Source organism: Salvelinus alpinus, chromosome 14 (assembly GCF_045679555.1).
Source record: "Salvelinus alpinus chromosome 14, SLU_Salpinus.1, whole genome shotgun sequence".
NCBI classification, from domain to species: Eukaryota; Metazoa; Chordata; class Actinopteri; order Salmoniformes; family Salmonidae; genus Salvelinus; species Salvelinus alpinus.
The window spans coordinates 29,562,207-29,576,997 of record NC_092099.1 but is presented as its reverse complement, the minus strand read 5'-3'; the positions used below and the strand labels follow the sequence as shown (position 1 = coordinate 29,576,997).

The following is a 14,791-nucleotide window of genomic DNA, read 5'->3' as shown; positions in this document are numbered from 1 at the left end:
TATGGGAAAATCAAAAGAAATTAGCCAAGACCTCAGAACAAAAATTGTAGACCTCCACAAGTCTGGTTCATCCTTGGGAGCAATTTCCAAGGTACCACGTTCATCTGTACAAACAATAGTACACAAGTATATACACCATGGGACCACGCAGCCATCATACCGCTCAGGAAGGAGACGATGCTGGGCCAATTGTGCGCCATCCTATGGGACTCCCAATCACAGCCGGATGTGATTCAGCCTGGATTCGAACCAGGGACTGTAGTGTCGCCTCTTGCACTGAGATGCAGTGCCTTAGACCGCTGTGCCACTCGGGAGTAAAAGGTCTTAATACTTATGTATATGTGAAATTTCAGTTGTGTGTAAATTGATGAGGGGGAAAAAAACTATTGAATCCATTTTAGAATAAGGCTGTAACTTAACAAAATGTGGAAAAATTAAAGGGGTCTAAATACTTTCCAAATGCACTTTATATGTACATATCGGTCTCAATGACCTCATACTCCTGCACATCAACTCGGTACTGGTGCCCCGTGTATATAGCCAAGTTATTGTTACTCATTGTGCATTTTTCATTATTACGTGTTACCACTTTTCAATTATTTATCCATTTTATTTTTCTCTGTATTGTTGGGAAGGGCCCGTAAGTAAGCATTTCACTGTTACTTCGTAACCAACAGGTGTAGACTGTGACAAATCAAATTGGATTTTATCTAAAAGTATAGAATTCTACTGTATTCAGCAACTACAGTGGGGAGAACAAGTATTTGATACACTGCCGATTTTGCAGGTTTTCCTACTTACAAAGCATGTAGAGGTCTGTACTTTTTATCATAGGTACACTTCAACTGTGAGAGACGGAATCTAAAACAAAAATCCAGAAAATCACATTGTATGATTTTTAAGTAATTAATTTGCATTTTATTGCATGACATAAGTATTTGATCACCTACCAACCAGTAAGAATTCCGGCTCTCACAGACCTGTTAGTTTTTCTTTAAGAAGCCCTCCTGTTCTACACTCATTACCTGTATTAACTGCACCTGTTTGAACTCGTTACCTGTATAAAAGACACCTGTCCACACACTCAATCAAACAGACTCCAACCTCTCCACAATGGCCAAGACCAGAGAGCTGTGTAAGGACATCAGGGATAAAATTGTAGACCTGCACAAGGCTGGGATGGACTACAGGACAATAGGCAAGCAGCTTGGTGAGAAGGCAACAACTGTTGGCGCAATTATTAGAAAATGGAAGAAGTTGAAGATGACGGTCAATCACCCTCGGTCTGGGGCTCCATGCAAGATCTCACCTCGTGGGGCATCAATGATCATGGGGAAGGTGAGGGATCAGCCCAGAACTACACGGCAGGACCTGGTCAATGACCTGAAGAGAGCTGGGACCACAGTCTCAAAGAAAACCATTAGTACCACACTACGCCGTCATGGATTAAAATCCTGCAGCACACGCAAGGTCCCCCTGCTCAAGCCAGCGCATGTCCAGGCCCGTCTGAAGTTTGCCAATGACCATTTGGATGATCCAGAGGAGGAATGGGAGAAGGTCATGTGGTCTGATGAGACAAAAATAGAGCTTTTTGGTCTAAACTCCACTCGCCGTGTTTGGAGGAAGAAGAAGGATGAGTACAACCCCAAGAACACCATCCCAACCGTGAAGCATGGAGGTGGAAACATCATTCTTTGGGGATGCTTTTCTGCAAAGGGGACAGGACGACTGCACCGTATTGAGGGGAGGATGGATGGGGCCATGGATCGCGAGATCTTGGCCAACAACCTCCTTCCCTCAGTAAGAGCATTGAAGATGGGTCGTGGCTGGGTCTTCCAGCATGACAACGACCCGAAACACACAGCCAGGGCAACTAAGGAGTGGCTCCGTAAGAAGCATCTCAAGGTCCTGGAGTGGCCTAGCCAGTCTCCAGACCTGAACCCAATAGAAAATCTTTGGAGGGAGCTGAAAGTCCGTATTGCCCAGCGACAGCCCCGAAACCTGAAGGATCTGGAGAAGGTCTGTATGGAGGAGTGGGCCAAAATTCCTGCTGCAGTGTGTGCAAACCTGGTCAAGAACTACAGGAAACGTATGATCTCTGTAATTGCAAACAAAGGTTTCTGTACCAAATATTAAGTTCTGCTTTTCTGATGTATCAAATACTTATCTCATGCAATAAAATGCAAATTAATTACTTAAAAATCATACAATGTGATTTTCTGTATTTTTGTTTTAGATTCCGTCTCTCACAGTTGAAGTGTACCTATGATAAAAATTACAGACCTCTACATGCTTTGTAAGTAGGAAAACCTGCAAAATCGGCAGTGTATCAAATACTTGTTCTCCCCACTGTATATACCTAAACTGACCTTTCTACAATTTTGATTTAACAGGTATCAGTGTTGAACTGATGGATTCAGTCATAGTTAAATAAAGTCATTTCAAAAGTAAGTGATTATTGAATTGTGAAAGCAGATACTTATATTTGAAAATGTATTCTAAGTGAAAGAGTGATTTGGTGCATTGAACAAATGATTTTGTGTATTTGTTGTCAATTAAAAAGACTTTTGCAACATAAGCCATTTTGATGATCTGTTTAGATTTTTGTGCTAATAGTTTATACCTGAAAATTGCACCAAAGTGATAGAAAGAAATTGGTATGCAAATTCGGTTTGGGATGACAGGTTAGTCAAATACTGTATTGAAAATTATATTTACTATCTACTATTCAGCACTTCAAAAATAACAGTTTTGTAATGTGCATCTTGTATCTTTTGCAGTGAGCTTATCATTATCTGTTGTATTGGTGACAAAACAAAATGTTCCCATGGTATTTCATAGAAAATTTAAGATTTTGCATGAATGACTCGGGGGGTAAAAGTTGTGTTCAATAAAAAATAAAAAAAGTTCTGAACATAAGATAGGGAGCATTACAAGTGTCATCACCTTACAGTTTTGAACTTAAGACTTTTGAGGAAATACTACTTACATCTGAAAATTGTATATTAATATATGCTGTTTAGCAGATGCTTTTATCCAAAGTGACTGACAGTCAAGCAAAAGTGGTTTGCTCCTAAGATTGAGTTAACGTGGCCGTGGCTTGCTGTATAAAAGCAGGCAGACAGGCGTCGAGGCATTCAGTCACAGTTCGATTGAACGTTAGAATGGGCAAAACGAGTGACCTAAGCAACTTTGAGTGTGGTATGATCGGCGGTGCCAGGAACGCCGGTTCCAATATCTCAGAAACTGCTGGCCTCCTGGGCTTTTCACGCACGACAGTGTCTAGGGTTTACCGAGAATGGTGTGACCAACAAAAAACATCCAGTCAGCAGCAGCAGTCCAGTGGGAGAAAACAGCTCGTTGATGAGAGGTCGAAGGAGAATGGCAAGAATCCTACAAGCTAACAGGCGGGCCACAAACAGGCAAATAACGGCGCAGTACAACGGTGTGCAGAACGGCATCTTGGAACGCACCACTCATTGGTTCTTGTCACAGATGGGGTACTGTAGCAGACGACCACACCCGATTACAAAGTGTGGGACAGCGGCCACGCGATCACCAACACTTGACAATTGAGGAGTGGAAAAACATCACCTGGTATGACGAATCCCGGTTCCTGTTGCTTCATGCTGATGGCAGAGTCAGAATTTGGTGTAAGCAGCATGAGTCCATGGCCCCATCCTGCCTGGTTTCAACGATACAGGCTGGTGTCGGTGGTGTAATGGTGTAGGGCATGTTTTCCTGGCACACGTTAGGTACCCTGATACCAATTGAAAAACATTTCCATTCCCCGAAGACTTCAGGCTATTCTGGAGGCAAAGGGGGGTTCGACCCGGTACAAGATGGATGTACCTAATAAACTGACCACTGAGTATATTGAGAGTTGATGTGCTCTCGTTACAACTTCGTGGTAAGTAAGAGGATATTGGTTAAAAAAAACAAATAACAGAAATGTGTAGATGAGGTCTCTGCTCTTACTTACACTTAAATAATGAACCCCTACCCACTTTCTGGTATTGATATTTCACACACTTTCTACAACGTCAAAAAAGTAGAAACAGTGATGCAAAGAAGGAAGTGTTCTTACCTAGCACAGTAAGAGGTATCTCTATACTGTATACTCCACTTGGGAAAACACTGAAGACGCATGTGAAGGTGCCTTCATCCAACAGTCTGGCAGCTGTTATTCGAATAGAACCAATGTTCTCTGTCAGGTTCCCAAAAAACTGGACTCTATTTTCCAATCCATTCGATGAAATAAAGTCAGTAACCTCATTGGGATAAATAAGCAAGAAATTATGGTTCTCTGGTTCTTCCAGAGTCTTTTTCTGCCATGTTATCTGTTCAAGCTCCTCATCTGTCTCTAGCAGTCTGCAGGATAAGTCCACGTCCTCTCCCTGTACCACAGTCCTGCTTCCTCCAATCACCCGTATACCTTGAGAAAACATAGGCTCAAAAAACATTCAAAAATTTACCTGTAGAATAGATGCTTAAACTCAAAAGAATAAATAATAATTTACAGAAATGGTACCTAAACACACACAAATAAGATAATTGTTTGTATATAGCTGTGCTTGTGAAATATGATCTCCTATTGATGCAGACATTTGTGTACGACTATTGCAAAAACGTATTTGACCTTAATCCCATTTGGGCAGCCATAGTCAGATCTGTGTCCAGTCTAGGCTGAAGCTACGTAGTGAATATAGTATTAGAATAATAAGCCAAAAACATTGACTCTGTTCATACCGTTATTCAAGAGTAAGATATTCAAGACATTCCAGATGCTTGTGCATGTTCATCATGTCTCAAAACATAGTGAACATACTGAACTGATGTGTGTGCCTTGTTGTTTCCTAAAAGTACAAGGTCTAGAATGATAGGAGTGTGTGTTTGGTGTGTGTTATTGCCTGCCCTGTGTCAATAATAAAAAATAAAAAACTTGAGCTCAATAGTATGAGATTTTATGACATAAATTGGAGACCTACTTTCTGAACTCCTGTGGATGACGAGTAGAATCACACAGCATAGAACAGCTTCCGTGACATGCTTTGCTCTTCTCATTGCAAGGGTCACTAGGAAAAATTGAATTATAGAATTATATTATATCCTGATGTAATGTTGTTGCATTTGTTGATAACTAACTGTTGTGCTCTACACCCCATTGCACTTTTCACATTTTGCTGCCTTCAATTTTTTTTCCGAAATACTGAGGAATTTTTTTTTCCTACAGATCTACTCCACATTTTGAAATTGAAAGAAAGTATAGAAAATGTCCCCCACCCAACCAAAAAAATGAAATATCATACTTGGATAAGTCTTCACCCACCCTGAGTTAATATTTGGTGGAAGCACCTTTGGCAGCCATTACAGCTGTGAATCATTTTCATTAAGATTTTACTAACTTTGCACAACTCTAAGGGCAATATACCGTATAAAAGTGCCTTCAAAAATGATTCACAACCCTTGACTTTTTCCACATTTTGTTGTGTTACTGGCCTACACACAATACCCCATAATGTCAAAGTGGAATTATGTTTAGACAGTTTTACAAATTAATTAAAAATGAAAAGCTGAAATGTCTGAAGTCAATCAGTATTGTTATGACAAGCCTAAATAAATTCAGGAGTAAAAATGTGCTTAACAAGTTACATACAGTGCATTAAGTATTCAGACCCCTTCACTTTTTCAAAATTGTTACAGCCTTATCCTAAAATTGAATAAATATACCCCCCAATCTAAACACAATACCGAATAATGACAAAGGGAAAGCAGGTTGGGAAATGTTCTCAATTATTAAAAATAAAAAACAGAATATTTGTATATTAGTGTTCAGACCCTTTGCTATGAGACAAAAAAAATGAGCTCAGGTGCATCCAGTTTCCATTGATCATCCTTGAGATGGTTCTACAACTGTAGAAACATGTTCTACAACATCCTTGAGATGAGTCCACCTGTGGTAAATTCAATTGATTGAACAGGATTGGGAAAGGCACACACCTGTCTATGTAAGGTCCCACGGTTAACAGTGCATGTCAGAGCAAAAACCAAGCCATGAGTTCAAAGTAATTGTCCGTAGAGCTCCAAGATAGGATTGTGTCAAGGCACAGATCTGGGGAAGGGTACCAAAACATTTCTGCTACACTGAAGGTCCCCAAGAACACAGTGGCCTCCATCATTCTTAAATGGAAGGAGTTTGGAATCACCAAGACTCAAACTGAGCAATCGGGGGAGAAGGGCCTTGGTCAAGGAGGTGACCAAGAACCCGATGGTCACTCTGACAGAGCTCCAGAGTTCCTCTGTGGAGATAGGAGAACCTTCCAGAAGGACAACATCTTTGCAGCACTCCACCAATCAGGACTTTATGGTAGAAAGCCAGACGGAAGCCACTCCTCAGGAAAAGGCAAATAACAGCCCGCTTGCAGTTTGCTAAAAGGCAAACCATCAGACCATGAGAAACAAGATTCTCTGGTATAATGAAACCAAGATTGAACTTTTTGGCCTGAATTCTAAGCATCACGTCTGGAGGAAACCTGGCACCATCGCTACCGTGAAGAATTATGGTGGCAGCATCATGCTGTGGGGATGTTTTTCAGTGGCAGGGACTGGGAGACTAGTCAGGGTTGAGAAAATAATGAACAAAGAAAAGTACAGAGAAATCCTCGATGAAAACCTGATCCAGAGTGCTCAGGACCTCACACTGGGGTAAAGGTTCCCCTTCCAACAGGAAAACAACCCTTAGCACACAGCCAAGACAACGCAGGAATGGCTTTGGGACAAGTCTCTGAATGTCCTTGAGTGGCCCAGCCAGAGTCCGGACTTGAACCCGAGCGAACATCTCTGGAGACCTGAAAATAGCAATGCAGCAATGCTCCCCATCCAACCTGACAGAGCTTGAGAGGATCTGCAGAGAATAAATGGGAGAAACTCCCCAAATACAGGTGTACCAAGCCTGTAGCGGCATACCCACGAATAGTCTAGGCTGTACTTGCTGCCAAAAGTGCTTCAACAAAGGGTCTGAATACTTACAGTACCAGTCAAAAGTTGACAACCCTATTCATTCGTGTTTTTCTTTTTACATTGTAGAATAATAGTGAAGACATCAAAACTATGAAATAACAAATGGAATCAAGTAGTAACCAAAAATTGCCACCCTTTGCCTTGATTACATTTTTGCACACTGTTGGCATTCTCTGAATCAGCTTCATGAGGTAGTCACCTGGAATGCGTTTCAATTACAGGTGTGCCTTGTTAAAAGTTAATTTTTGGAATTTCTTTCCTTCTTAATGCGTTTGAGCCAATCAGTTGTGTTGTGACAAGGTAGGAGTGGTATACAGAAGATAGCCCTATTTGGTAAATTACCAAGTCCATATTATGGCAAGAACAGCTCAAAAAGCGAAGAGAAACGACAGTCCATCATTTCTTTAAGACAAGTAGGTCAGTCAATCCGGAAAGTGCAGTCGCAAAAACCATCAAACGCTATGATGAAACTGGCTCTCATGAGGCCCGCCACAGGAAAGGAAGACCCAGAGTTACCTCTGCTGCAGAGGATAAATTCATTAGAGTTACCAGCCTTAGAAATCAGCAATTAACTGCATCTCAGATTGCAGCCAAAATAAATGCTTCAGAGTTCAAGTTACAGACACATCTCATCATGAACTGTTCAGAAGAGACTACGTGAAATCAGGTCTTCATTGTCAAATTGCTGCAAAGAAACCACTTCTAAAGGACACCAATAATAAAGAAGAAACTTGCTTGGGCCAAGAAACACAAGCAATGGACATTAGACAGGTGGAAATCTGAGTCCAAATTTCAGATTTTTGGTTCCAACCGCCATGTCTTCATGAGACGCAGAGTAGGTGAACGGAATATCTCTGCATGTGTGGTTCCCACCGTGAAGCACGGAGGAGGAGTGATAGTGTGGGATGCTTTGCTGGTGACACTGATTTATTTAGAATTCAAGGCACACTTAACCAGCATGGCTACCACAGCATTCTGCAGCGATACGCCATCCCATCTGGTTTGCGCTTAGTAGGACTATCATTTGTTTTTCAAAAGGACAATGACCCAAAACACACCTCCAGGCTGTGTAAGGGCTACTTGACCAAAAAGGAGTGTGATGGAGTTCTGCATCAGATGAACTGTCCTCTACAATCAACTGACCTCAACCCAATTGAGATGGTTTGGGATGAATTGGACTGCAGAGTAAAGGAAAAGCAGCCAACAAGTGATTAGCTTATGTCGGAACTCCTTCAAGACTACCTCATGAAGCTGGTTGAGAGAATGCTAAGAGTGTGCAAAGCTGTCATCAATGCAAAGGGTGGCTACTTTGAAGAGGATAAGGGGCAGCATTTTAACTTTTGGATGAATAGCGTGCTCAGAGTAAACTGCCTCCTACTCAGTCCCAGTTGCTAATATATGCATATTATTATTAGTATTGGATAGAAAACACTCTGAAGTTTCTAAAACTGTTTGAGTCATGTCTGTGAGTATAACAGAACTTATTTGGCAGGCAAAACCCCGAGGACAAACCATTCAAAAATAAAAGAAATTGAGGTCACTCTTTTCAATGGGTTTTCATTGGGAATCCAGATTTCTAAAAGGGACTTTCTTGCAGTTCCTATCGCTTCCACTGGATGTCAACAGTCTTTAGAAATTGGTTCAGGTTTTTCCTTTGAGAAATGAAGAAGTAGCACTGTTCAGAACGAGGTTAGAGAGAACTGTACTCTTTGATAGAGGCGCGTGACCTGAAAAGCACGCTCCACTTTGATTTCCTCCGGTATTGTACACAGTTAATCCCGTCTTAAATTGTATCGATTATTTACGTAAAAAAATAACTAAAGTTGTATTAGGAAAGTAGTTTGAAATGTTTGGACAAAGCTTACAGGTAACTTATGAGAAATGTTGTAGTCATGTTGCGCGAGTTGGAACCGGTGTTTCTCTGGATCAAACGCGCCAAATAAAATGGACATTTTGGATATATATTGACGGAATTAATCGAACAAAAGACAACCATCTACTCACATGTTCAGGGTTTCTGGTTTTCTTTTATATTCCAGTATTGCGTCACTGTCCCGGTAAGGAAAGTTAAAATCCCAAATTGTATCCATCACCTTTGTTGGTGGCGTATGCAATTAATACAACAAGCTTTGACATGCCCAATGTGTCTGCTTCAGTGCCATCATTACATGAATGCGGGAAAAACTGTTTTGCATGACTTCCACCAATCCCTGTGGTCTAGATGATTAGTATCTATGCGGATCAAAGTTGCCATGTGAGGGTGTATTAGGACAGTACAACCAGGTCAACACTAGGTTTTATTCCTGTCAATGTCCATCCATGCAATTTCTTTGTCTTTGTAAATAAAGATGAAAATGTAAGAGCCTTTTTGGGAGCAGGTATGAAATTAATAGATGAACTGAGTTATGACAGTGAAAATGATGATAATGTTTGCACAAGAAAAAAATCAACATTGATTATATCCTAAGTTATAGAATAACTGAGAAGGATTATGATCAAATGTTTGCACACCACAAAAGTATTAATTACTATCATCCATGACAGAATAGAATCATTAGGATGATGTCCCTGATTATTTGCTCTATTTATTTCAGTTGAGTTTTAGGGCCACATTCCAACAAATATTCCTGATCTACCCCCTTTAACTGAAGTCACAGTGTCAACACTATTTGAAGAAATAGAGAACCAGTGGGTGGCCTCTGACTCCGTAGAAATCAGTCTATCAGATGAGAAATCAATTGCCAATGATGATGATTAAGATTATTATCCACCTTCAGAGTTGGATGTTCCAGCACAAGTGGCAGCTGACCCCGTGGACACAACTCCAGACAACTTATCAAACAAGAAATCCAAGATTCCACCAATGGGTAAGTCATGTGGTCCCAAATGCAAGAGGCAATGTACTCAGAATATTTCAGAGGGTAGACAAAAGGACATATGGGGAAAGTTTTGGGAGATGAAGTATAAGGAGAAGAGGACATGGGTCTTCCACATGGTGGCACAGCAATCTAAGGAAAATATCACCGTTGGCGCTGACAGTCGACGCAGCAGGTCGTTTCTGTACCGTCTTCCAAACCAGAGGTTCTGCACAACAGGTGTGCAAAGTGTTTTTTCTGACAACATTGGGCTACCACCCCAAAAATGACAGGCTGATTGTCACGATGATGGGCAAGTCAATCACCACCAAACTGATCCCACCAAAGGATCAGAGGGGAAAGAAAGCTTCAGCGAGCAAATTGAACATGAATCCAATCCTGCAACACATTGAGTCTTTCCATCCCAAAATCAGCCACTTCAGACGAGAGCATGCCCCACATCGCCTCTACCTCCCTAGTGACGTCAATATTCGGTTCATGCATAATGACTACAAAGCGAAGAACAAAGATGCCAGCTGCGGTTACGAAACCTATCGCAAGGCGGTAAAGGGAAGGAAAATCAGCTTTGTGAAGCTTGGAGAGGAGGAGTGCGAGCTCTGTTTGGTGCAGGGTCATCATCTGAAGATGGAGCACAGGGAGAATGAGGCCATGGAAACCCAAGCCTGCCAAGACAACAGCCATGCAGCACCTGAATTCAACATCCAACCCCGACTGCATGCAATGTAGGAAATATGAGGAACATAAGTCTGCAGGGCAGAGCAGAAGCCATTACCATGCTGATGCACAGAAAGATTGGCCTGAGGACTGGTCTGTGAGGAGCGTTGATATGCAAAAAGTCATCATGCTCGCATGCCAGGTGTGAAAACAGCATTGTTCACAAGAAGAATCGTTGCCTATCGAGACATTCACCACCATTGGAAAGAAGTCTCAAAAGAAGAAGAAAACAATCTCAGTGGTATGGCATGAAGGAACAGCTGGTCGGAAGGCAGAGGAGATTACTTAATTTTACGTAACAGCAATGGAGAGGGAGAGAGATGTCAAGCATGCAGTGTATTGGGTGGATAACTGCACTTTTCAAAATAAAAACTGGTGACTCCTAACATTACTGGTGAGTGTTGTCAATGCTGACTCAACTTTGGAGGCCATCACCCTCAAGTTCTTCGAGCCAGGACACACCTCCATGAGCGCAGACACAGTTTCCACCATGGCGTGGAACAGGAAATGAAAGCTCGACCTGGAGGTGTGGTGTACGACTTCGGGGACTTCCTCCATGTGGTCGCCACTTCCAATGCAGGCGAGGTGGTGGAAATGAAAAAGGAAAACATCCTGGCATGGAAAGCTGGCCATTCCATCGTCAAGCTGAAGAAGGCAGCAGCACCAAAGCTGGCAGAGATGGCTGAGATCCAGTTGAGGCGTGGATCCAGGAGCCTCTTCTACAAAGTCTCCCATGAAGAAAAGGACTTCACAGAGCTTGACTTTATCATGAAGAAAGTCACTCGAGACACCCTCGACACTACGCACACAGGATAGAAGAGTCCAAGAAGATGGACATAATCACCAAGCTGTGTCCTCTGATGCCTGCAAATCGAAGGCAGTTCTGGAATGCCTTGGCTGTGAACAGCATTGCTGAGGAGTGATATGGAAGAGCACTGAATAAGTTTTACTTAAAAATGAAATGTTACTTAAAAATGAAATGTAACTATTCAGCATTTTATCAATTGTAGCTAAATGTCATTTGGGTCCTCTTATGAATATGAACATGTAAATATGTTTAAAATGTATTCTTAAAGCTGTTATTTATTTATTCATTAATTCAAGTGTAATTTGAAAAAATTGCTAATAAAAACATTTTATTTTAATCTCATGGTAATTTCTTATAATTTGTATTATCCTATGTCATACTTCTATCATGTTCCATCATTATATATTACAAGACAGGTAATAATTGCATGTAATTTAAACATTTGCAGTGCTGCTTTTCACATTTCTTCTTATAACAAGACATGGGCTACTTGTCAAACACAGAATGTAATGAGACTGATGCATTATCTACATCTCTATGTAGATGCAACTGGTATCTTAATTAGAGACACACAAAGGATGCAGTTTCAACTCTTTTACACTGTCAGTAATTACACTGCTCTTGTATTAATAGTATAAATGAGAAGTATAGTAAACTAACAAATAAAAATGTCAGATACTGCTCTTTGCTTTGGTTTTACCCTGCAATTTATAACATATCATGCCAAGGAAGAAGGCAGTAACTGTCGTTTAAGGGTCAAATGTCATGCCAGAGGTCAGGGTCAACATGAATTTAAAAAAATACTCATAGTAAGGCAACAGATCATTACATCTCCAATGATCTCACTAGAATTAATTTGGCTGGACAATTAAACTTTGAAGCCATTTTTCTCAGTTCCACTCTATGAGCAGTTACTGCCTTTTTGCTTGGGAGGGCAGTACTGTAGCACATCTGAACAGTGACGCCAACTTAGCAATTTTGTTGCTAGCTTTAGCAACTTTTCAGACTACCTTGGCAACTTTTTTTTCAAACAGCACCTAGCAACAAATGTATTTGGAACTTTTAGCAACTTTTGAAAAGTGACTCAAACGCTAAAATGCCGCATTTCCCCTCTAATTGACACAAAAACGATTTTCTCGGTCACAACACACGCACCTGGCTGCAAAAGTGCATTGTGAGTGACGTCAGCAGCAGGCGCTCAGCTCGTGCACAGCGCTTTAAGGACCAAAGTCTCTTCACAATAATAAAAATAAAAGAGAAAAAACAAACAAACAACAAACAAAAACAAAAACATGAATAAAGAGCGGGGTGGGCTGAAATAAGAGTGATGGGGCTGAAATAAGAGAGATGTATCAGTGTATGGGGAGGGCCAGCAGCAATTTCATCAAATTGCAAATCATTGTTGGCTGACTGCAGCAGCAGTAGTACGGGTTCGACGAGGCAAACCCAATGAATATAGTTGGTCACGAATGTTTGACCTTGAACAGAACTTACAACATGTCTCAATCAAAATTGTACAGCCAGAAGTACACAAAAGAGTGGGAGTCTGTACCTGAACAAATGTCAAATCATATTTTTCGCCGAGATGGCCAGTCAATTTGAGTAACGTTATTGTGTATTCTACGTAATGACGCAGTTTTACGTTATCACGCAATGACACCACAACGTCATTTAGCAATAAATCAATCTGCCTCTAACAATTTACCCTGAAAATTAGTTGGCAGCGAGGGGCTATATGCTACTTTCAGCTAGCTAACCAAACCATGGAAGAGTTGAATTACAAATACACACACAAAAAAGAGTTTAGTCATTATGTCTAACCTATGCCTATTGAAAGGAAAAGTCAATCTCGCAAATATGCCATTTATAACGGTTTGTACTCTTAACTTCTGCCACATAACGGCACAATTGCCATTTTTTTATGTTTATGTGCGTATTTTTTTTCTCTTGCAACATATACAAATTCCTTTGCGTCACATTAGCTCACAATAATTATTATTTTGATGGGAAATTGGCCGTTAGAAGTTATGTCGATATTCCTTCTTAAATCGTCTGACAACGTTATTGAAAAATGGTTTATTGGCTAAATGTGGCAACTTCATTGCTGCGACAAAATCAAATGGCGTTATCAAACATTTTGTTAGTCATGGCAAAGGTAAATGTAACGATGATGTTGGACGACAGATCGCAGTACGATCTATTCACCTAACTAGAAGACGAATAGGCATCAACTTACCACGTAGTTTATTTTTAATGTTTGTCCATAGCACAAACAATTCTTCTTCTTCAAGGTTTGGTCTGTCTCGGAATAGCCTATTGCTACCACATATGTGTTGTTCTACTGAGGTTTAACGGCGGTTGATATTCAATTTGTTGCATTACCGCCACCTACTAGACTGGAGTACAACTCCTTGTACTTTGCTTGAAAAAATACATAAATACATAAACATGTACTAAATAAATACCTACCATCTAACACTACACTCACTAATTTCAAAATTATATAAAATAAAATTAACACCACTCCCCTAATTCAATGTATTTATTCCTAACTCATGCCATCATCCTGAAAGGATGGGACATCACCACTTAACACACCCTGTAAAGTCTTGCACACCCAAATACCTCTCTGCAGCTGCCACCCCAGCCTAAATTTTCTGAGACTTCTGATCCATCCCTGCTGTACAATTAATAACCATTGCTATAACTGCTAAAAATCCCATTTTACTGAAACTTTTATCACTTTTTGGACTATCCCTCTGTACTGGTATATCTCTACTACTCTCACCACTCCTCCCCCTTAACCCATCTTCCTCTACTTTCTTCACTGCCTCAGCATATGACAACTTCAGCACTACTCTAACCCTGGAAACCTCAACCTGCCTCTCTCGCACAGGATATTTCTGATCCCCAGCGCCATGGGCACCGCTACAATTAACACATACCACTACTCCCCAATACTTCACATTCCTTTGTCTCATGCCCTTCTGCACATTCATCACACCTTGGACCCTCCTTCCTACACACTGTTGCTTTTGTTTGTTCATCTTCTGCTGTGTGTTTTATGGCGTACTGCAACCCAAAAAGGTGTATTGCAGCCACCAACTGGACAGTTGAAAAACCAAAACAAGGTAAAAAGAAAATCCATATGTGATAGTGAAACTAACTTAATCCATCCAAATAAAAACAAAACTCCCTCTTCTTCCTTTCAAATCTCCATATATCCCTTCTCAGGCTCTAGGGCCTGAGAGCGTGGTACAGCACGTGACAATATTCCATGTAACTCCACTGCAGAGAAATCTCTCAGTTCCAGGAACCGCTCCCTCACATCCACAATAATATCTATCCTCCTAGACCTTCTCTCCACCTTGGC

General features: G+C 40.9%; 1 protein-coding gene across 5 annotated transcripts in view; it reads right to left on the bottom strand.

Annotated features, from left to right (window-relative positions):
* The window catches only part of LOC139538726 (nectin-3-like), a 43,462-nt gene extending 29,678 nt beyond the window's left edge, over window positions 1-13,784 (bottom strand). For 4 of the 5 annotated variants that reach the window (XR_011667791.1, XM_071341110.1, XM_071341112.1 and 1 more), the window contains exons 1-3: window positions 13,655-13,784; window positions 4,989-5,075; window positions 4,088-4,435 (exon numbers count right to left, since the gene is read on the bottom strand). Coding sequence is in view for 4 of the 5 variants with exons in the window: in XM_071341110.1 (XP_071197211.1) it covers window positions 4,088-4,435; window positions 4,989-5,064 (424 nt within the window). In the remaining variant the exon portion in view is untranslated. Of the gene's footprint in view, window positions 1-4,087; window positions 4,452-4,988; window positions 5,076-13,654 lie in introns of those variants that run through there. The other variant, XM_071341111.1, reaches the window with a different exon arrangement.
* Between the last annotated feature and the right edge of the window lie 1,007 nt (window positions 13,785-14,791).